The sequence below is a fragment of the Kogia breviceps genome, chromosome 3 (assembly GCF_026419965.1).
Source record: "Kogia breviceps isolate mKogBre1 chromosome 3, mKogBre1 haplotype 1, whole genome shotgun sequence".
Lineage (NCBI taxonomy): Eukaryota > Metazoa > Chordata > Mammalia > Artiodactyla > Physeteridae > Kogia > Kogia breviceps.
The window spans coordinates 88,182,379-88,204,616 of NC_081312.1; the positions used below are offsets into that span (position 1 = coordinate 88,182,379).

Genomic DNA, 22,238 nt, shown 5'->3' on the forward strand with positions numbered 1-22,238 from the left:
GATTATTCATCAAATACCACAGAAGTCAAAAGGAAGTGGCAGAACATTTTTAATGTGTAAAGAAAATAATAAATGTTCTATATCCAGCAAAACTCATCCTTCAGGAATGAAGGTGCAATAGAGACATTCTCAGATGAAGTAAAACTAAGAAAATCTGTTTCCAGCAGACAACTCTGAAAGAATTACTAAAGGAAGTCCTTCACACAGAAGGATAAAGAAACTAGAAGGAAACTTGGAACATCAGGAATGAAGGAAGAGCAACAAAAATTGTAAATATCTGAGTAAATATAATAAACTACTCTCCTCTTGAGTTTGTTAAAATATATCTTTCAGTTGAAAACAAAACATCTAGCATTGTTTGATGAGATTTTCAGTGTATGTAGGTGTAATATAATAAGGCAACTAAGACATAAAGAGGGAGAAGTAAAGTAACCTACATGATGGTAAGGTTTCTACCCTTAAAATATAATTTTAAGTAGATTGTGAAAAGTTACAAATGTATAACCTAACCCATAAAGCAACCAATTAAAAAAGCTATGCAAAGCTATACAGTCAAAATCACAAATTAAAATGGATGACTAAAAAATGTGCAAATAACCCAAAGGTAAGAAAAGGTTTCCTCAAAAACCACAAACTACCAAAACTCACCTGAGATGAAAAAGATAACCTGATTAGTCATGTAACTATGAAATAAATTTGTAGTTAAAAATCTTCTAGGGCTTCCCTGGTGGTGCAGTGGTTAAGAATCCACCTGCCAATGCAGGGGACACGGGTTCGAGCCCTGGTCTGGGAAGATCCCACATGCTATGGAGCAACTAAGCCGGTGTGTCACAACTACTGAGCCTGCGCTCTAGAGCCCGCGTGCCACAACTACTGAAGCCCGTGTGCCTAGAGCCCATGCTCCGCAACAAAGAAGCCACCACAATGAGAAGCCTGCACACTGCAAAGAAGAGTAGGCCCCACTCACCCCAACTAGAGAAAGCCCGCGTGCAGCAACGAAGACCCAACACAGCCAAAAGTAAATAAATAAAATAAATTTAAAAAAAAATCTTCCAAAACAAAAATCTCCAGGTTTAGATGGTTTTACTGGTAAATTCTACTTAACATTTAAAGAAGATGTAACACCAATTCCACATAATGTTTTCCAGAAACGCATTAAACTAGCATTACCCTGATGCAAAAACCAAAGACGGTATTTTAAAAAAAAAGGACAGATCAATATTCTTCATGAACATAAATGTAAGAATTCTTAACAAAATAGCAAGTTGATTCAATATATCAACAAGAATAATGCACCATAACCAAGTGAGGTTTTTCCTGGGAATACAAAAGCTGGTTCAATATTTTAAAAGATCAATTAATGTAATCTGTACTACTAGTCTAAAGAAAAAAAAAAACACGATCATATCAATGGATGCAGAAAAAACAGGAAAATATTCAACATTGATCCATGATAAAAACTCTCAGCAAATAGGGAACTTCCTCAACATGAAAAAGGGTGTCTTCAAAAAACCTACAGCTAATATTACACAATGATTAAAGACTGAATGCTTCCTCCCTAAGATCAGTAACAAGGCAAGGATGTCCACTCTCACCACCCCTATCCGACATCATGCCGGAAGTCCTTGCTAGAGCACTAAAGCAAGAAAAATAAATAAGGCAAATAGATTGGAAAGGAGGAAAGAACTGCCTCTATTCACAGATATGCTAATCTCCATAGAAAATCCCAAGGAATCTATAAGAAAACTCCTAGGATAAGTGAGTTTAGCAAGATCACAGGATTAAAGGTTAACATAAAAAATCAATTATATTTCTATATGTGATCATGTACAATTGGAAACATGATTATTTACATAGGATAAATTTCAGTGAACTAGCCACAAGTCAGATAGATTCCCTCTAACTTTGCTCCTTAGCTAGTTAAAAGACCTAGGTGGGACTTCCCTGGTGGTCCAGTGGCTAAGACTCTGCGCTCCCAATGCAGAGGGCCCGGGTTCAATTCCTGGTCAGGGAACTAGATCCCTCATGCTGCAACTAAGAGTTGGCATGCCACAACTAACGATTCTGCATGCCACATCTAAAAGATCCCGCATGCTGCAACTAAAGATCCCACATGCCACAATTAAAGATCTCACATGCTGCAACAACGATCCTGTGTGCCACAACGAAGACCCAACGCAGCCAAATAAATAAATAAGTAAATAAATAAATAAATGCAATAAACTGGAGCTCTAGGTTTAAAAAAAAAAAAAAAAGACATAGGTGTTTCTACTCCATCGACTAGTTAATTACCTAGTTTATGAATTACCCTTAACTTAGTGTAACTGGTGTGCCAAAAGGGACCCTTTCTTCCTGGAGAGAATGCCAACAGCACCTCACAGGACTCAGGGCAGTTTGATCTCCTTCACTTACTGCTTTGGACTTTCCTTAGAGGAATGCCAGTTTCTTCTTCGTCCTCAAGCAGCTCAGCACTTTGTAAGAGAGCACGGATCTCCGGGTGCAGGTCATCCACACCAGCTTCCCCTGAAGCTAGTGCTCTGCAATGCAACACCAAGGCAACATCTTGGTTATAGAAATGAAAATATCGGCATACTCTACTTGCTTCATGCACACAGCCGTCATCCAATAGGCGCCCAATCAAAAAGTTTAGGGACTCCTGCTCCTTCCAATTCAGTTTATTCTCACGAGTGTCTTTGGATGGAAGGCCATTACATTCTAAGTATTTTGATGTGTTCAGAGCAGCCAACTTAGAGAATGAGAACTCACTGGCTAAGCTTTCAAAGGAAAGTTCACCACTAGTTGAAATCTGTTGAGAACATCTGGGGTCTATTTCCTCCTGGTTTCCCCTGAGGGTGTGCTGGGTGATGCGGCAGAGCCAGGTCTGCTTCTCTAGCTCCTCCAGTTCCTCCAAAGGCACCAGGTCCTCCTGGGCAAGCCAGTGTCCTGCCAGAGTGAGCAGCAGGTGGCGCTCCTCAGTGCCGCTTGGTCCCTCTTCAGCTGGGGACTCACACGCCCTAAGAGCCTGGGCTGAGAAAAAGGAAGAAGCTGCTTTGCTTGAAATGGAATTTTTCTTAAAATTCTCATGACATTTTCTCCAGAAGTCAATTCTTGCTTGTTTCAGGGACCACTGGTCAATGTGTTTTAAGGTCTGCATTTCCTGTGTTATCTGTGAAATTGAACACAGCAATTTTTAGCCTTTCCTGGATAAAGAAATATCATAAATGCTCATGCTCCCTCGGTATACCATACCTGTTAAAACCCAAATCAAGTTAGAGAACATGGGACTTGGCTACAGATGATCCTGGATATTTTATCTGGAAAGTTAAGGTATGAAAAACAACTCTAAATTTATCTAATTGAATGAGGTTCAAGAGGAAGCCACCTTATATTTAATTCTATTCAAAGTAAAATAGTTGTAGCATGTCCTGTAAGCTAACCTTATATTAAAGCAAACACTCCTCAAAAATGGGCATTCTAGGCTCATCCATTTCTGAAAGTAACGTCTGTGTCAAAAGTGAAAAAGTATCATCACTGGTAAACCACATACCTCATTTAGTTCTCTGTTTAATGCTGGTTCAAAAACTTAAGATTTTAAATAACTTAAAAGACTAATGATACCTCTTCAATAACCAAGTTGTCCACAGGTAGCTCAGCTAGTTCTGCTACCCTCCTGGCCAAAGCAAAGTATCCATCCGTCTCCAGTTTTTCTAAAATTGATCTACATTCATGCTGAAAATTCTCAAGGCTGTAGCTGGTAATAATTACACGATTAATGGCTATGGACGTATCCTTCAAAATTTGGCTAAGGACACACAGCTTCTTCACATCTGGACCTGTGCCAAAGAGAAGCAGATATAAGCATTTAATCAGTAAAATACTGCTATGGCATTTCAAGAGTAACTAAATATGAGGGGAGAATATTTATACTTAACATAATAATGTCGTTAAAGGGAAAATAAAAACCTATTTTTCTACTCTGGTTGGCTGGCAGAGGAAGCCAAAGGCATCTCCTATATAGTAAGAACTACTTAGATTAGCACATGGACTCCATCTATAAATCTGGCTTTATATACCAGGCAGAAGTTGGTGGCCTACTATGTAGTAGCAACTCAGTTAACCTTGGGAAGATTTGGCCATTCTTTCAGGTTAGTTCCATCTTTTCTTTTTCCAGATTTTTCTCCTACCTTGAACAAATTTGTTTTTATGATTGTTCACTCATTCATTCACTGCAGGCATCATGTGGATCAAGACACAGAACTTCTAGGACAGCTGAAACTGCAGGTGGTCAACAGCCAAAGCTCTAACGTGGTACACTGTATTCAGAATGGAGCACCACTTGCTCCTCCAGATATCTATCTAACTTAACCCAGGGAGACCCAGCTAAGCACTTCCTGATGTCCCCAGGAAAGTCTCTCTTTTTTTTTTTTGCAGTACGCAGGCCTCTCACCACCGTGGCCTCTCCTGTTGCGGAGCACAGGCTCCGGACATGCAGGCTCAGCGGCCATGGCTCACGGGCCCAGCCGCTCCGCAGCACGTGGGATCTTCCCGGACCGGGACACGAACCCGTGTCCCCTGCATCGGCAGGCGGACTCTCAACCAGTAGCGTCACCAGGGAAGCCCGTCTCTCTCTTTTTTTAATCAAAGTATAAGTGACTTAAAATATTATATCAGTTTCAGGTGTACAACACAGTGATTTGATATTTTTGAACGTTACAAAATGATCACCATGATACATCTAGTTACTGTCACCATACAAAGTTATTACAATTTTATTGACTATATTCCCTATGCTGTACATTACATCCTTGTGACTTATTTATTTTATAACTGGGAGTCTGTACCTCTTAATCCCCTTGACTTATTTTGCCCATCCCCTCACCCTCCTCCTCTCTGGCAGCCACCAGTTTGTTCCTGGTATCTATCAGTTTGTTTCTGTTTGTTCATTCGTTCTTTAGATTCCACATATAAGTGAAATCAAACAAATTCTTATCCTTAGGAACATTAGGAATTCTCTGCCAATAATTTATGTGGCTGGGTTTGCTCCTACTCCCAAATATAGTATGCACAGAGCCTACGTGTGCCCTACCATAAAGGAGGGGCATGAAAAACATTCTATAGGAGCCTGCTCCCAATGCCACCTGCTGAGCTGTGGTCTAATTTAGGTAGTTCCAGGGACAGTGAGAAACCTTGCACAATAACCACCAGTATGAGCATGCTGGGTTTCTTTGCAGGCATAATATAAAACATAAGTCTCTTTAAATACCTTTCTTTTCTCTAAGCACATACATGATATACACTTACAAATATTCTATAAAAACAAATAATTGTGTGAATAAAAGCATTATAGTAGGGCTTCCCTGGTGGCACAGTGGTTGAGAGTCTGCCTGCCGATGCAGGGGACATGGGTTCGTGCCCCGGTCCGGGAAGATCCCACATGCAGCGGAGCGGCTGGGCCCATGAGCCGTGGCCGCTGAGCCTGCGCGTCCGGAGCCTGTGCTCCGCAACGGGAGAGGCCACAACAGTGAGAGGCCCACGTACCACAAAACAAACAAAAAAAACAAAACAAACAAACAAAAAAAAGCATTATAGTAATGGTTAACAATACAGACAATCCTTGTAATTTTTTAAAGGCTAGGGTTAACTCTGGCAAGAAAACAGGAAATTTATTTCTTAAGAAAATTAAAGTTACTAGAGAGCAATGAAAGTATCTTATATTAAAAGGACCTACTGTTTGGCCTACATAGTAACTGACAGTAGCTTATATACACTGCATTTTGGAAACACCCCCTTCCCTTCTAGTCACCAGCCCCACAGCCACAACACGGGCATGAAGCCCAGGCATTCTGCGCCTGTTCTGTGCAAATGTGAGCTTTCCAGTTGAACATCTGTGAGTTTAAATGTGATAAAATAACCCTGGTCGTGAAAAATACCAGAACCTAGCGTAAAAGAAGACTACCACTCAACAAAAACTTGAAATTATCAAACAAGTAGAAAAGAGGGTAATGTACTATTGATTTCATTCAATCAGCAACAAGCTTAGAGACTGCTAATGTCTGGAGGAATCTGCAAAAAATCTACACAATTTGTCTCTTAAAACCTTCAAAATGAATTAGGCATTCCTGAAACAAGTCTGTGACCTTGAGCAACGATGACATGTTACGGTTACTTGTCAAAGAAAACAATAATAGTGACAGGGTAGTATAGAGGCTAGCCAGGGGAAATTTGGCTATTTGCTTAGAATTAGTAGATAGTTGTATTACTTGTGTTATATCCTGTTGTGCTGTTTTAAATGCTTTAACCATGACTGAAGTTTCCTGTAACCTCTTCTTCACACCCCGTTCTCGACTGTAATGTCTTATATCCCATGCATTTTAATTTCCTGAATGCCCTTCTAAAATATTTTCAGGATTAAGTAAGCTAACTTCCTAACAACAGCTCACCTGTAAGTATTGTCTTACCATCAGAGAAGAGATGCTCTATTCCAACAAACAGCTGTAAAAGCTTCCCCAGCTCATACTGGGTCCTACACTGCTGCAGCATAAGCTTCAAAAGAAAATACACATTCTCCTTCAGCCATGGGGCAGGAATGACAGTGTGGACCCTTGTGGCTGCCGTTTCAAGCTATGAAAAAAAAAGAAAAGGTCAGGGAAAGTGGTTTCTCAGGAACAGCAAATCAAAACCTCTGAACTTGGGAATGTCTAAGAAAGCCAAGGTACCATCAAAGGCATCTCCTATCACAAAGGAGGATGCTTATTCACGTCCTTTTCAAACAGAAGTAATTCATAGTGCAGCTCAGAGGAGAAGCAAAAATAAGCCCTCTCTGGCAGCTTTGTAGTTTGTCTCTTTGTGGGACATACTGTTGTAGAGAGCTGTGTGTGTGAAAGTCAAAAATGGGAGAGACCTAAAGATTGAATGGAGTGAAGCAATGCAAATACCACCAAGTTAGTGACTGCCAAACTAACAGTCCTGTGAGCAGCTGTGAAATTAACCAACATGTTTCACTTAGCAGCTTCTTTAAAGAGGGGTCTAGTCCTGCCCTGAGTCCAGAAGATTTGAAATTCACATATGAAGACCTCTTAAAAAGACTTGCATAACATTGCTGAGCTGGTTCTATTAATTTGCTTGTAGTTTATACTATCATTAGAGAAGGATCTCAATTAGTAAGCCTGAACTTTTGTCATTTCAATCAAATGCTAAAAATATTAATAGGAAGATGACCCCAAGAAGCAGCCACATTAAGCTTGAATCAGAGCATTAGTTCTTTTAAAACAAAATTTACTTATTTAATTTATTTATTTTTGGCTGCGTTGAGTCTTCGTTGCTACACACAGGCTTTCTCTAGTTGCGACAAACGGGGGCTACTCTTCATTGTGGTGCACGGGCTTCTCATTGTGGTGGCTTCTCTTATTGCGGAGCATGGGCTCTAGAGTGCAAGTGCAATAGTTATGGCACACAGCATGTGGGATCTTCCTGGACCAGGGCTTGAACCCGGTCCCCTGCATTGGCAGGCGGATTCTTAACCACTGTGCCACCAGGGAAGCCCCCAGAGCATTAGTTCTTAGTCTTTATTTACTTGTTTCCCTACCTCTATTGCTCTAAGAAGAGGGTCTACTGCAGACAGATGATGAAACTGGTTCAAGTAAAAGATATATGGAAGTAAAGAGCTCAGGTAACGATGGAGCAGCTGCACTACCCCTTGGTTGGGGGCTGGAGCAGGGGCAGACAAGCAAGAATAAGAAGAGACCTGGAAGGACCTAAATGTAAAATGCAAAACTATAAAACTCCTAGGAGATAACATGGGAGGAAACTTAGGTGACCTTGGGTATGGTGATGCCTTTTTAAAAATAAAATACCAAAGAAAGAATTCATGAAGGAAATAACTGATAAACTGGACTTCATTAAAATTAAAAACTGCCCTACAAAAGACAATGTCAAGAGAATCAGATGACAAGCCACAGACTGGGAGAAAGTATTTGCAAAATATACATCTGAGGGCTTCCCTGGTGGTGCAATGGTTGAGAGTCCGCCTGCCGATGCAGGGGACGCGGGTTCGTGCCCTGGTATGGGAAGATCCCACATGCTGTGGAGCGGCTGGGCCTGTGAGCCATGGCCACTGAGCCTGCGCGTCTGGAGCCTGTGCTCTGCAACAGGAGAGGCCACAACAGTGAGAGGCCCGCGTACCGCAAAAAAAAAAAAAAAAAAAAAAAAAAAAAAAAAAAAAAAAAAAAAAAAAAAAAAAACACACACACACACACACACACACACACACACACACACACACCTGATAAAGGACTGTTATCCAAAATATACAAAGAACTCTTAAAACTAAACAATAAGAAGACAAACAGCACTATTAAAAAAAATAGGCCAAAGAGCTTAATAGATACCTGACCAAAGAACATACACAGATGGCAAATAAGCATATGAGAAGAAGATCCATACCATATGTCATAAGGGAAATGCAAATGAAGACAATGACATATCACAACATACCTATTAGAACGGCCAAAATCTGGAACTTTGACATCAAAAGTTAGCAAGGATATGGAGACACAGGAACTCTAATTCATTGCTGGTGGGAATGCAAAACAGTACAGCCATTTTGGAAGACAGTTTGGTGGTCTCTTCCAAGACTAACATACTCTCACCATATGATTGAGTAATCCTTGGTATTGATATTTACCCAAATGAGTTGAAAACTTATGTCCACAGAAAAACCTGCACACGGATGTTTAGAGCAGCTTTATTCATAATTGCCAAAACTTGGAAGCAACCAAGATGTCCTGCAGTAGGTGAATGGATAAATAGACTGGTATATCCAGACAGTGTAGTATTATTCAGCACTAAAAAGAAATGAGCTCTCAAGCCATGAAAAAGACATGAAAGAAACTTAAATGCTGGGTGTGGAGTCAAGATGGTGGAGTAGGAAGACGTAGAGTTCATGTCTCCTCATATCTAGGGCACCAACCAGATGCTGGTGAGGGACCTTGGACACCTAAGGGGACAGGAGGAATCCTTGTGTGACCAGGATCTTGGTTCCCAGGCCAGGGGTCAGGCCTGAGCTCCTGTGGTGGGAGTGCTGAGTCCAAACCACTGGACTAACAGAGAACCTCAGACCACAGGGAATATTAATCGGTGTGAGCTCTCCCATTGGTCCTCATCTCAGCACCAAGACCTGGCTCCACCCGTGCTGGATGCCTCAGGCCAAACAACCAGCAAGACAGGAACATGGTCCCACCCATCAAAAAAAATGAGATGACAAAAAAATATGGTACAGATGAAGAAGCAAGGTAAAAACCTATAAGACCAAATAAATGAAGAGGAAATCGGCAACCTACCTGAAAAGCAATTCAGAGTACTGATAGTAAAGATGATCCAAAATCTAGTAAATAGAATGGAGGCACAGATCAAAAAAAATACAAGAAATGGGGCTTCCCTGGTGGCACAGTGGTTGAGAGTCCGCCTGCCGATGCAGAGGACACAGGTTCGTGCCCCAGTCCAGGAAGATCCCACATGCTGCGGAGCGGCTGGGCCCGTGAGCCATGGCTGCTCAGCCTGCGCGTCCAGAGCCTGTGCTCCGCAACGGGAGAGGCCACAGCAGTGAGAGGCCCGCATACCACAAAAAAAAAAAAAAAAAAAAAAAATACAAGAAATGTTTAACAAGGACCTAGAAGAACTAAAGAACAAACAAACAGTGATGAACAACACAATAACTGAAATGAGAAATACACTAGAAGGAATCAATAACAGAACAACTGAAGAAGAACAAATAAGTGAGCTGGAAGACAGAATGGCAGAAATAACAGCCAAGGAGCAGAATAAAGAAAAAAGAATGAAAAGAAATAAGGACAGCCTCAGAGACCCCTGGGACAACATTAAATGCACCAACATTTGAATTATAGGGGTCCCAGAAGAAGAAGAGAAAGAGAAAGGGTCTGAGAAAATATATGAAGAGATTATAGTCGAAAAATCCCCTAACATGGGAAAGGAAATAGTAAATCAAGGCCAGGAAGCACAGAGAGTCCCATACAGGATAAACCTAAGGAGAAACATGCTGACACACACATTAATCAAACTAACAAAACTTAAATTCAAAGAAAAAATATTAAAAGCAACAAGGGAAAAGCAACAAATAACCTACAAAGGAATCCCCATAAGGTTATCAGCTGATTTTTCAGCAGAAACTCTGCAGGCCAGAAGGGAGTGGCAGGATATTTAAAGTGATGAAAGGGAAAAACCTACAACCAAGATTACTCTACCCGGCAAGGATCTCATTCAGATTCAACAGAGAAATCAAAAGCTTTACAGACAAGCAAAAGCTAAGAGAATTTAGCTCCACCAAACTAGCTTTACAACAAACGCTAAAGGAACTTCTCTAGGTGGGAAACACAAGAGAAAAAAAGACCCACAAAAACAAACCCCAAACAATTAAGAAAACAGTAACAGGAACATACATATTGATAATTATCTTGAATGTAAATGGATTAAATGCTCCAACCAAAAGACACAAACTGGCTGAATAGATACAAACACAAGATCCATATATATGCTGTCTACAAGAGGCCCACTTCAGACCTAGGGATACATACAGACTGAAAGTGAGAGGATGGAAAAAGATATTCCATGCAAATGTAAATCAAAAGAAAGCTGGAGTAGCAATGCTCATGTCAGATAAAATAGACTTTAAAATAAAGAATGTTACAAGAGACAAGGAAGGTCACTACATAATGATCAAGGGATCAATCCAAGAAGATATAACAATTATAAATCGTTATGCACCCAACATAGGAGCACCTCAATACATAAAGCAAATGCTAACAACCATAAAAGGGGAAATCCACAGTAACACAATAGTGGGGGACTTTAACATTCCACATACACCAATGGAGAGATCATCCAGATAGAAAATAAATAAGGAAACACAGCTTTAAATGACACAGTGGACCAGCTAGACTTAACTGATATTTATAGGACATTCCACTCAAAAGCGGCAGAATACACTTTCTTCTCAAGAGCACACCAAACATTTTCTAGGATAGAGCACATCTTGGGTCACAAATCAAGTCTCAGTAAATTTAAGAAAGTTGAAATCATATCAAGCATCTTTTCCAACCACAACACTACGAGATTAGAAATCAATTACAGGAAAGACTTCTCTGGTGGTCCAGCGGTTAAGAATCTGCCTTCCAATGCAGGGGACACAGGTTCGATCCCTAGTCAGGGAACTAAGATCCCATATGCTGCAGGACAACTAAGCATGTGCACCACAACTACTGAGCCCATGTGCCCTAGAGCCCGCCCCTGTGCCACAACTAGAGACCCCACATGTCACAACTACTGAGCCCACGTGCTCTGGATCCTGCACATCACAACTAGAGACCCTGAGTGCTCTGGAGCTGGTGCAACACAACTAGAGAGCCCATGCACCACAACTACCGGGCCTGCACGCTCTGGGGCCCATGTGCCACAACTAGAGAGCCTGCACACCACAACTACAGAGCCCACACATTGCAATAAAGAGCCCACACGCTGAACCTAAGACCCGACACAGCCAAATAAATAAATATTTATTTATTTATTTATTAAAAAGAAATCAATTACAGAAAAAAACTATAAAACACACAAACACATGGAGGCTAAACAATACACTACTAAATAACCAAGAGATCACTGAAGAAATCAAAGAGGAAATAAAAAAATACATAGAAACAAATGACAATGAAAACACAACAACCCAAAACCTATGGGACGCAGCAAAAGCAGTTCTAAAATGGACGTTTATAGCAATGCAACCTCACCTCAAGAAACAAGAAAAATCTCAAATAAACAATCTAACCTTACACCTAAAGCAACTGCAGAAAGAAGAAGAAAAAAAACCCTAGAGTTAGTAGAAGGAAAGAAATCATAAAGATCAGAGCAGAAATAAATGCAATAGAAACAAAGAAAACAATAGCAGAGATCAATAAAACTAAAAGTTGGTTCTTTGATAAGATAAACAAAATTGATAGACCTTAAGCCAGAATCATCAAGAAAAAAAGGGAGGGACTTCCCTGGTGGTGCAGTGGTTAAGACTCCATGTTCCCAATGCAGGGGGCCCGGCTTCGATCCCTGGTCACAGAACTAGATCCCACATGCACGCTGCAACCAAGAGTTTGCATGCCACAACTAAGGAGCTGGCAAGCTGCAACTAAGGAGTCCATGAGCTGCAACAAGGGAGCCCATGTGCAGCAACCATGGAGCTGGTGAGCCATAACTAGGGAGATTTCAAGCTGCAACTAAGGAGCCCACATGCCGCAACTAAGGAGCCCAGCAGCTGCAACTATGACCCAGTGCAAGCAAATAAATAAATATTAGGGCTTCCCTGGTGGCGCAGTGGTTGAGAGTCTGCCTACTAACGCAGGGGACACAGGTTCGAGCCCTGGACTGGGAGGATCCCACATGCCGTGGAGCAACTAGGCCCGTGAGCCACAACTACTGAGCCTGCACGTCTGGAGCCTGTGCTCTGCAACAAGAGAGGCTGTGATAGTGAGAGGCCCGCGCACTGTGATTAAGAGTGGTCCCCGCTTGCCACAACTAGAGAAAGCCCTTGCACAGAAACGAAGACCCAACACCGCAAAAATAAATAAATAAAATTAATAAACTCCTACCCCCAACATCTTCTTTAACAAATAAATACATAAATAAATAAATATTTTTTTAAAGGGAGAGGATTCAAATCAGTAAAATTAGCAATGAAAAAAGGAGAAATTACAACTGACACTGCAGAAGTACAAAAGATCATAAGAGACTACTTACTACAAGCAACTCTATGCCAATAAAATGGACAACCTGGACGAAATGGACAAATTCTTAGAAAGGTATAACCTTCCAAGACTGAACCAGGAAGAAATAGAAAATATGAACAGACCAATCGCAAGTAATGAAATTGAAACTGTGATTAAAACTCTTTCAGCAAACAAAAGTCCAGGACCAGATGGCTTCACAGGTGAATTCTATCAAACATTTAAGAGGAGCTAACACCCATCCTTCTCAAACTCTTCCAAAAAATTGCAGAGGAAGGAACACTCCCAAACTCATTCTATGAGGCCACCATCACCCTGATACCAAAACCAGACAAAGATACTACAAAAAAAGAAAATTACAGACCAATATCACTCAAGAATATAGATGCAAAAATCCTCAACAAAATACTAGCAAACAGAATCCAACAACACATTAAAATGATCATACAACATGATCAAGTGTGATTTATCCCAGGGATGCAAGGATTCTTCAATATATGCAAATCAATCAATGTGATACACCATATCAACAAATTGAAAAAGAAAAACCATATGATCATCTCAATAGATGCAGAAAAAGCTTTTCACAAAATTCAACACCGATTTATGATAAAAACTCTCCAGAAAGTGGGCACAGAGGGAACCTACCTCAACATAATAAATAAAGGCCATATACGACAAACCCACAGCAAACATCATTCTCAATGGTGAAAAACTGAAAGTATTTCCTCTAAGATCTGGAACAAGACAAGGATGTCCACTCTCACCACTATTATATAACATAGTTTTGGAAGTCCTAGCCACAGCAATCAGAGAAGAAAAAGAAATACAAATTGGAAAAGAAGAAGTAAAACTGTCACTGTTTGCAGATGACAGGATACTATACATAGAGAATCCTAAAGATGCCAGAAAACTACTAGAGCTAATCAATGAATTTGGTAAAGTTGCAGATACAAAATTAATGCACAGAAATCTCTTGCATTCCTATATGCTAATGATGAAAAAATCTGAAAGAGAAATTAAGGAAACACTCCCATTTACCACTGCAACAAAAAGAATAAAATACCTAGGAATAAAGCTACCTAGGGAGACAAAAGACCTGTATTGCAGAAAAATATAAGACACTGATGAAAGAAATTAAAGATGATACCAACAGATGGAGAAATATGCCATGTTCTTGGATTGGAAGAATCAATATTGTGAAAATGACTCTACTACCCAAAGCAATCTACAGATTCAGTGCAATCCCTATCAAACTACCACTGGCATTTTTTACAGAACTAGAACAAAAAATCTCAAAATTTGTATGGAGACACAAAAGACCCCGAATAGCCAAAGTGGTCTTGAGGGAAAAAAACGGAGCTGGAGGAATCAGGCTCCCTGACTTCAGACTATACTACAAAGCTACAGTAATCAAGACACTATGATACTGGCACAAGAACAGAAATACAGATCAATGGAACAGGATAGAAAGCCCAGAGAATAACCCATGTACCTATGGTCACCTAATCTATGACAAAGGAGGCAAGAATATACAGTGGAGAAAAGACAGTTTCTTCAATAAGTGGTGCTGGGAAAACTGGACAGCTACATGTAAAAGAATGAAATTAGAACACTACCTAACACCATACACAAAAATACACTCAAAATGGATTAAAGGCCTAAATGTAATACTGGACATTATAAAACTCTTAGAGGATAACATAGGAAAAACACTTTTTGACATAAATCACAGCAAGATCTTTTTTGACTCACCTCCTAGAGAAATGGAAATAAAACCAAAAATAAACAAATGGGACCTAAAAAAACTTAAAAGCTTCTGCACAGCAAAGGAAACCATAAACAAGATGAAAAGACAACCCTCAAAATGGGAGAAAATATTTGCAAATGAAGCAACTGACAAAGGATTAATATCCAAAATATACAAACAGCTCATGCAGCTCAATATCAAAACAACAAACCCAATCAAAAAATGGGCAGAAGACCTAAACAGACATTTCTCCAAAGAACACATACAGATGGCCAAGAGGCACATGAAAAGATGCTCAACATCACTAATTATTAGAGAAATGCAAATCAAAACTACAGTGCGGGGGGGCTTCCCTGGTGGCGCAGTGGTTGAGAGTCTGCCTGCTGATGCAGGGGACACGGATTTGTGCCCCTGTCTGGGAAGATCCCACATGTCGCGGGGCGGCTGGGCCCGTGACCCATGGCCGCTGAGTCTGCGTGTCCGGAGCCTGTGCTCCGCCACAGGAGAGGCCACAGCAGTGAGAGGCCTGCGTACCACATACACACACAAAAAAAAACAACAAAAAAAAACCAAACAAAAAAACTACAGCGAGCTATCACCTCCCAATCAGAATGGCCATCATCAAAAAATCTACAAACAATAAATGCTGGAGATGGTGTGGAGAAAAGGGAACCCTCCTGCACTGCTGGTGGGAATGTAAATTGATACAGCCACTATGGAGAAAAGTATGGAGTTTCCTTAAAAAACTGAAATTAGAACTACCATTTTTTAGCAATAAAGTGTTTTTAAATTAAGGTATGTATATATATATTTTTAGACAAAATACTATTGCACCCGTAACAGACTACAGTATAGGTAAACATAACTTTTATATGCACCAGGAAACCAAAAAATCCATGTGACTCACTTTATTGCGATATTCACTTTAGTGCAGTTGTCTGGAACTGAACCTGCAATATCTCAAAGGTATGCCAGTACTCTGCTTACAATAATGGACAGAATAACCTGACAGGAGACAAGTAAGGAAATAGAGGACTTCACACAATAAACCAACTAGATCTAACAGACATACACAGAACACTCTACCCAACAACAATAAGAAACACATTCTTCTCGAGTTCACATGGCATATTTTCCAGGACAGATATGTTAACTGCAATTAAGTCTCACTGATTTTAAAACAGATATTATATAAAGTATCTTCTCTGATTACAATGGATGATGTTAGAAGTCAATAACAAAAGGAAAACTGGAAAACTGACAAAATTATAGAAATTAAACAACACATTTTTAAAGAAAGAAGACTCAAATTACTAAATCAGAAATGAAAGTGGGGACATTACTACCTATTCTACAGAAATATAAAGGATTATAAGAGAGTACTATGAAGAACTGTATGCCAAAAAGTTGGATGACCTAGATGAAATGGACAGATCCCTTGAAACACAAAACCAACCAAGAGTAAATCACAAAGAAATGGATAATCTGAATGGACCAAATCTCCTAGTAAGGAGATTTAATCAGTAGTCAAAAATCTCCCAACCAAAAAAGCAAAACAAAACCAAAACCAATTCCTAACAAAGAAAAGCCGTGGACCTGATGGGTTTACTGGTGAATTCTACCAAACATTTAAAGAACTAATACCAATCTTTCTCAAACTTTTCCAAAAAACTGGAGAGGAGAGAACACTTCCCTACTTATTCTATGAAACCAGCATAATCTTGGTACCAAAGACAGATAAAGACACTACAAGAAAATTACAGACCAATATCCCTTATGAACACTGATGCAAAAATCCTCAACACAAGACTGGCAATCTGAATTCAGCAGCATATTAAAAGGATTATATACCATAACCAAATGGGATTTATTCCTGGAATGCAAGAATGTTTCAACATACAAAATTCAATGTATACATCACAGTTTACTTCAACAGAATGAAGAAAAAAAACCCCCACATGATCATCTTAATTGATGCAGAAAAAGTATCTGACAAAATTAAGTATCACTGCATGATAAAAAAAAAACTCAACAAACTAGGAATAGAAGGAAACTACCTCCACATAATAAAAGCCTTATGTGAAAAACCCACAACAAACATCATACTCGGTGCAAAACTGAGAGCATTCCTCTAAGATCAGGAACAAGGCAAAGATGCCTGCTTTCACCACTTCTATTCAACACAGTTCTGTAAGTTCTAGCCAGAGTGTTTAGGCAAGAAAAAGAAATAAAACGCATCTAAGTTGGAAAGGAAGAAATAAAATGATCTATGTTTGCAGGTATGATCTTATATAGAAAACCCTAAAGATTCTACCATAAAACTTAAGGATAAATGAATTGAGCAAAGTAGCAGGATACAAAGTCAACACACAAAAATCAGTTGCATTTCTATACACAAACAATGAGCAATCTGAAAAGGAAATTATAAAATGTTTCCATTTCCAATAGCATCAAAAAGAATAGGGGCTCCCTAGCGGTACAGCGTTTAAGACTCTGTGCTTCTATTGCAGGGGATGGGGGCTCAATCCCTGGTCTGGGAGCTAGGATCCCACATGCCACATGGTGCAGACCAAAAAATAAAATAAAAAAAGAATAAAGTACTTAGGAATTAACTTATTAACCAATGAGGTAAAAGACTTGTACAATGAAAACTACAAAACACTGCTGAAAGAAACTGAAGACATAAGTAAATGGAAACACATTCCATGTTTATGAATTGGAAGTCTTACTATATTTAAAATCTCATTACTATCCCCCCCAAAATCTACAGATTCAATGCAATCCCTATCAAAATCCCCATGACATTTTGTTTTTACAGAAAATTGTAAAATCATATGGAATCTCAAGGGACCCCGAATAGCCAAAACAATCTTGAAAAAAACTAAAAAAACTAGAGGACTCACTCTTCCTGATTTCAAAACTTACTACAGAGCTACTACAGTAATCAAAATAGCCAATGAAGACAGACATATAGACCAATGGCTAAGAAAAGAAAGCTCAGAAATAAACCCTCATATACATGGTCAAAGGATATTTGACAAGGGTGCCAAGACCATTCAATAAGGAAAGAACAGTCTTTTCAACAAATGGTGCTGGGAAAACTGGATATCCACATGCAAAAAAATGAAGTTGGACCTTTACCTAACAACATACCCAAAAATTAACTCAAAATGGACCAAGGACCTAAATATGTAAGACCTAAAACAATATAACTCTTAGAAGAAAACATAGGACAAGAGCTTCACAACACTTGACTTGGCAATAATTTCTTGGCTAGGATACCACAGGCACAGGCAGCAAAAAAAAAAAAAAGCAAATTGGACTTCATGAAAATTTAAACAATTTTATGCATCAAAGGACACCATCAACAGAGTAAAAAGGCAACCCACAGAATGGGAGAAAATATTTACAAATCATATGTATGACATGGGATTAATATCCAGAATATATAGAGAATTCCTAAAATTCAACAACCAAAAAAGCAAGCAACTCAATTCAAAGATGGGCAAAGGACTTGAATAGACATTTCTCCAAAGAAGATATACAAATGGCCAATAAGCACATGAAAAGATGCTCAACATCACTGATCATTACAGAAATGCAAATCAAAAATACAATGAGAGGGGGCTTCCCTGTTGGCGCAGTGGTTGAGAGTCCGCCTGCCGATGCAGGGGACGTGGGTTCGTGCCCCGGTCCGGGAAGATCCCACATGCCGCGGAGCGGCTGGACCTGTGAGCCATGGCCGCTGAACCTGCGCGTCTGGAGCCTGTGCTCCGCAACGGGAGAGGCCACAGCAGTGAGAGGCCCGCATACCGCAAAAAAAAAAAAAAAAAAAAAAAAAAAAAATACAATGAGATACCATCTCACACCCATTAGGATGACTACTATCAAAAATACAGAAAACAAGTGCTAAAAGTAATTAAAAAAAAGAAAATACTGTCTGGCTCTAGCCATGGAGAGTGACGATGAAGGAAATGAATGTCCGTATTTTCTGTGATTTAGGAACTTCAGGCATATTTGAATAACTGATTTGGTATTTTTGAATAATTAAACTTGAAAATCTTCATTACAGTTAAGATGAATGTGATTGAGAGGAAAATCATATACACAGGTTCCATTGTGATGTATTTGTTGGGTAAAATCAGTATATGGTTTTGTCTCATTTATCATAAAGCTTTTTTGGGATAGAGAGGGCAAAAGTGCTGAAACCCCAAGCAGGACTAAGGTATATTTTCCTTTTTTACAGCTTCCTCTTTTTTTCCATAGGGTTAATTAGCTCCACATGTAAATAGGCCTGAAACAAGCATCAGAACAGGTAAAGCCTGAAATTGACCATAAGGCTCAGCATCGTTTGGACAGAGACCACAAGGAGTGTTGATGGAAAAAACCATTATTTTCTGTTACAGTGAATAAAGCAGTATTAAACACCCTTCACTCTCAATGCTCTTGGAGTTATTCTGGATTGGCAAAACACGGCCCATGTACCACCACACTCCTCTGTGGCATCCATAGTAGATACCATTATTCCCTTTCCCACTGAGCTTGGCTGCAGCAGCAGGATACTGATCAGAGTTCATTAGCACACTGGATGAAACCTCTCTGTCATCCATGGCAACTGATGTGCTTGTAAGCAAGGTCACTGCAACTCCTGTCCTGCCTCTCCATCTCTGGAACAATACAAATGATTCAGTTTGCATTATGCCACGTAACAGCTATTCAACTGCTGCCACATCCTGACTATGAGCAGACAAGAGGCCACTTTAGCCAATTTCAGATCAGCAAGAAAGAGCACTATAATTCCAACTTACAGTTTCAAGGCTCTTCTGGAACTCCAGAAGTTTAGCTTCGGCTTCCTCATAATTCTTGAAGAACATACACAGTTCATACATCTCCATCATGAATAGTAATGGGGACTCCTTTGAGGAAGAGTTTGAATGAAGTTAAAAATCCTGAAACTTAATCAATACTATATTCTCAATGAGTAATGCCAATATAAGAGAGGTTAAAGTAAAAATCAAAACTATTAATAACAGCTTTGTAGCAGAATGAAATCATATATATTAAAAAGAAAGGAAATTAAATTTATATTTCCTTTTGGAAAAAACATACTCAGGCCAGGTACACCTACTCAACAGTCCATACTCCAGTCTATACTTGGTCCACTTACACATGAGCAGGAGATGTTCCATTAGACGCTGCTGAGACACCTCTACACACTCCTGGGTAATGGGCTCCACTGATCTGTTAACCTACTGCTTGTTTGTGGCGTTAACCCATACATTTCCATCACTTTGGTGGGAGCTTTTTGGTCAGAGGATAGGAGTTTTAGAATTAGAGATTATGGATCTGAACTGTAAGTAAACCACTTACTAAAGTACTTTGAGACCCTGGGCATGTACTTAAGTTCTGTGAGCCTTGGTATATCACTCTGTAAAATGAGGATAATATCACTTCATAACATTCTTCTAAAATATTACTTTATATAGGATTATTGGTAGAATCGACTAAAATAATATATATAAAGCACTTTGCTAAATAAATGATAGTTTTAATATCGTTATCTGTTGTTGGCTTTAAAGAAAATCCAGAGATAGGAATCATTTTAAAAGCCAGTGGGGGATATTCTGAAGTAGTCCTTTTAAACTGAGGAAAGAAATGAACTAACACTACCTTAAAGAAAAGCTGGAAACCTCTGATGAGAGTTTTGCTCTTCTGCCGTGTTAATAATGTCCTCCAGATGACTGAGAGGTCCTCAAGGTCCCAGGTATGGCCCTCCATTGAGTCCTGAATGTGTCCCATTGCCTCAGCTGCAACACTGTGCTCCACAGAAGTGATGATCCAAACACAGAGGCAAGGAATAGCACTGGCGTCCTGCCAGTGGATAAGAACTTTTCAAAATAAGATAATGACCGCACATGGATTACTTGACTGCAGAAGCTTCCAGCAATGCTACAACTACAGATGGATAATTCCTGTTTAGAACAAGTCACCTCACTAAATTGGTTAAAATGACTTGAAAATCCTTCAAACATGAAACAAACTCTAATGAACAACCAAGGGACTGTTATAAACTGTCCTGCAGAATATAGTAGGTCAAAAGGCCAAGAAACCGAGGGGATATATGTGGAGGTCAGGAAAGTACTAAGTATAAGAAAACAAGACTGTCCTGTACAGAACTGCTGATCAAGGTACTGTTCGGAGCATCCCTCTTCCCTGCTCAAGACATAGAGGCGGTCGGTGCACCAAAGCATCCTTCTCTATGACTGCCAACCGGAAGCCAAGGCTCTGATCACTTAAGTTACTGAACTTTAAGGCACAAGGAAATGCACTAGATGGCCTGAAGCCTAAGCTGGGGAAGCACAAAAAGTGGCAGTGACCTTGGAAACACATGCTAGGGCCTCACTGTCATCACCTCACATTCTCCCTGATTATCAGCCTTCCCTGTCTCTTCCCACTTTTTCTACTGCCCTCTGAGTCCCTAATGTAGGCTTCTCAAGATTCTCACCTGGACACATGAGGCCAGGACACTAAGGATTGGAGCCTGTTGTTTCACTGCTTCTGCCAGGAGCCAGCACCAGGAGTTTGGCACCTCTGAGCACTGCAGTAGAATTTCAAAGAAATCAGTCATCTCTACTTTGTTTCTTTGGAGTTCCTGTGGGGACTTGTTGCAGACTTTATCACTGTCCATTCTAGACTTGGACACTGAAGGCAAGTTCTCAAAAGCCAGTCTTAAGTGGTCTTGAAGAACAGGGCTGAAATACTGGAGAAGAGATTTCACCTAGAAAACAGATGATTGATGATCAAAAAAGACAACCAACTTCCAATTTCAGCTGGAGCTGAAAATGCTGGAGAAAAGCATAGGCAAAATTGTTCTTTCTCACCCTGAACTGTGTCAGAGGTGACCATAAAATTTTACATAGTTGTGTTTGAGTGAGTTTCCATATTCAATCTGGAGTCACAAAAACTCTTCCTTCAGCTCTTTAGTACTAATGACTAGTCCTCTGAAGCCAACCCACTGAAATCTTAGTAAAAATAATAGTATCATAGCAAAAAAAAGCCTATGTATACACAACAGAAAGAACACTGTCTTCTGAGAAGTGTTCCAATTTCTATTCTTGAATAACTGGCAACAATCGGTGGCTTACCTCCTCTGGGTGGTAATTATGGAGTTGGCTGTGAATAATAAACTGTAACCAATCATTTGCTTTGGCACATTCTCTAAGGTAAGATGTGCTCAGTTTCAGATTGTGGAGCCTGCAGAATTGTACCACTAATGCCCACTGGCTGCTGGATTCACTGGATAACCTATAATTGGGAGTGGGGGTCGGGGGTAAGAGGAAAAAACTTGTTAAAATGTAGCTTTAAACTGGAAACTTAGTAAAAAAATAAACTACAGTATATTCTCTAAAAAGCCTTTCAACAAATACCAAATACTTATTAGACTGCTTTGGAAAAAAAAAGGACTCTTTCACCCATAATGTACAATAACTTTCTTAGCATACTGGCAAAATTCATTCCTCTTTTTTATCAACCAAGTATCTATCAAATCAAACCAGCTATGCACCATCTTTAGGAGAATTGAGAAAAACAGTCACTCAAGAAATTGTCTGAGTGCTTAATTCTCTTGCATGATTCACTTTAGAGTATCAGAGCCCTGACAGGAGCCTGGGCTTCCTTGCTAAGGGGAGGGTACCTGCTGAGAAGGA

The 22,238-nt window shown here is 39.8% G+C and overlaps 1 protein-coding gene across 7 annotated transcripts in view; it reads right to left on the minus strand.

The window, feature by feature from the left end:
- Nucleotides 1-22,238, minus strand: part of SPG11 (SPG11 vesicle trafficking associated, spatacsin) — a 79,482-nt gene that overhangs the window by 12,858 nt on the left and 44,386 nt on the right. For 4 of the 7 annotated variants that reach the window (XR_010839677.1, XM_067029173.1, XM_067029171.1 and 1 more), the window contains exons 24-30: nucleotides 21,678-21,837; nucleotides 21,038-21,310; nucleotides 20,203-20,403; nucleotides 19,341-19,448; nucleotides 6,441-6,621; nucleotides 3,619-3,833; nucleotides 2,413-3,166 (exon numbers count right to left, since the gene is read on the minus strand). Coding sequence is in view for 5 of the 7 variants with exons in the window: in XM_067029173.1 (XP_066885274.1) it covers nucleotides 2,413-3,166; nucleotides 3,619-3,833; nucleotides 6,441-6,621; nucleotides 19,341-19,448; nucleotides 20,203-20,403; nucleotides 21,038-21,310; nucleotides 21,678-21,837 (1,892 nt within the window). In the remaining 2 variants the exon portion in view is untranslated. The remainder of the gene's footprint in view (nucleotides 1-2,412; nucleotides 3,167-3,618; nucleotides 3,834-6,440; nucleotides 6,622-19,340; nucleotides 19,449-20,202; nucleotides 20,404-21,037; nucleotides 21,311-21,677; nucleotides 21,838-22,238) is intronic. The other 3 variants (XR_010839678.1, XM_059059445.2, XM_067029172.1) reach the window with 2 other exon arrangements.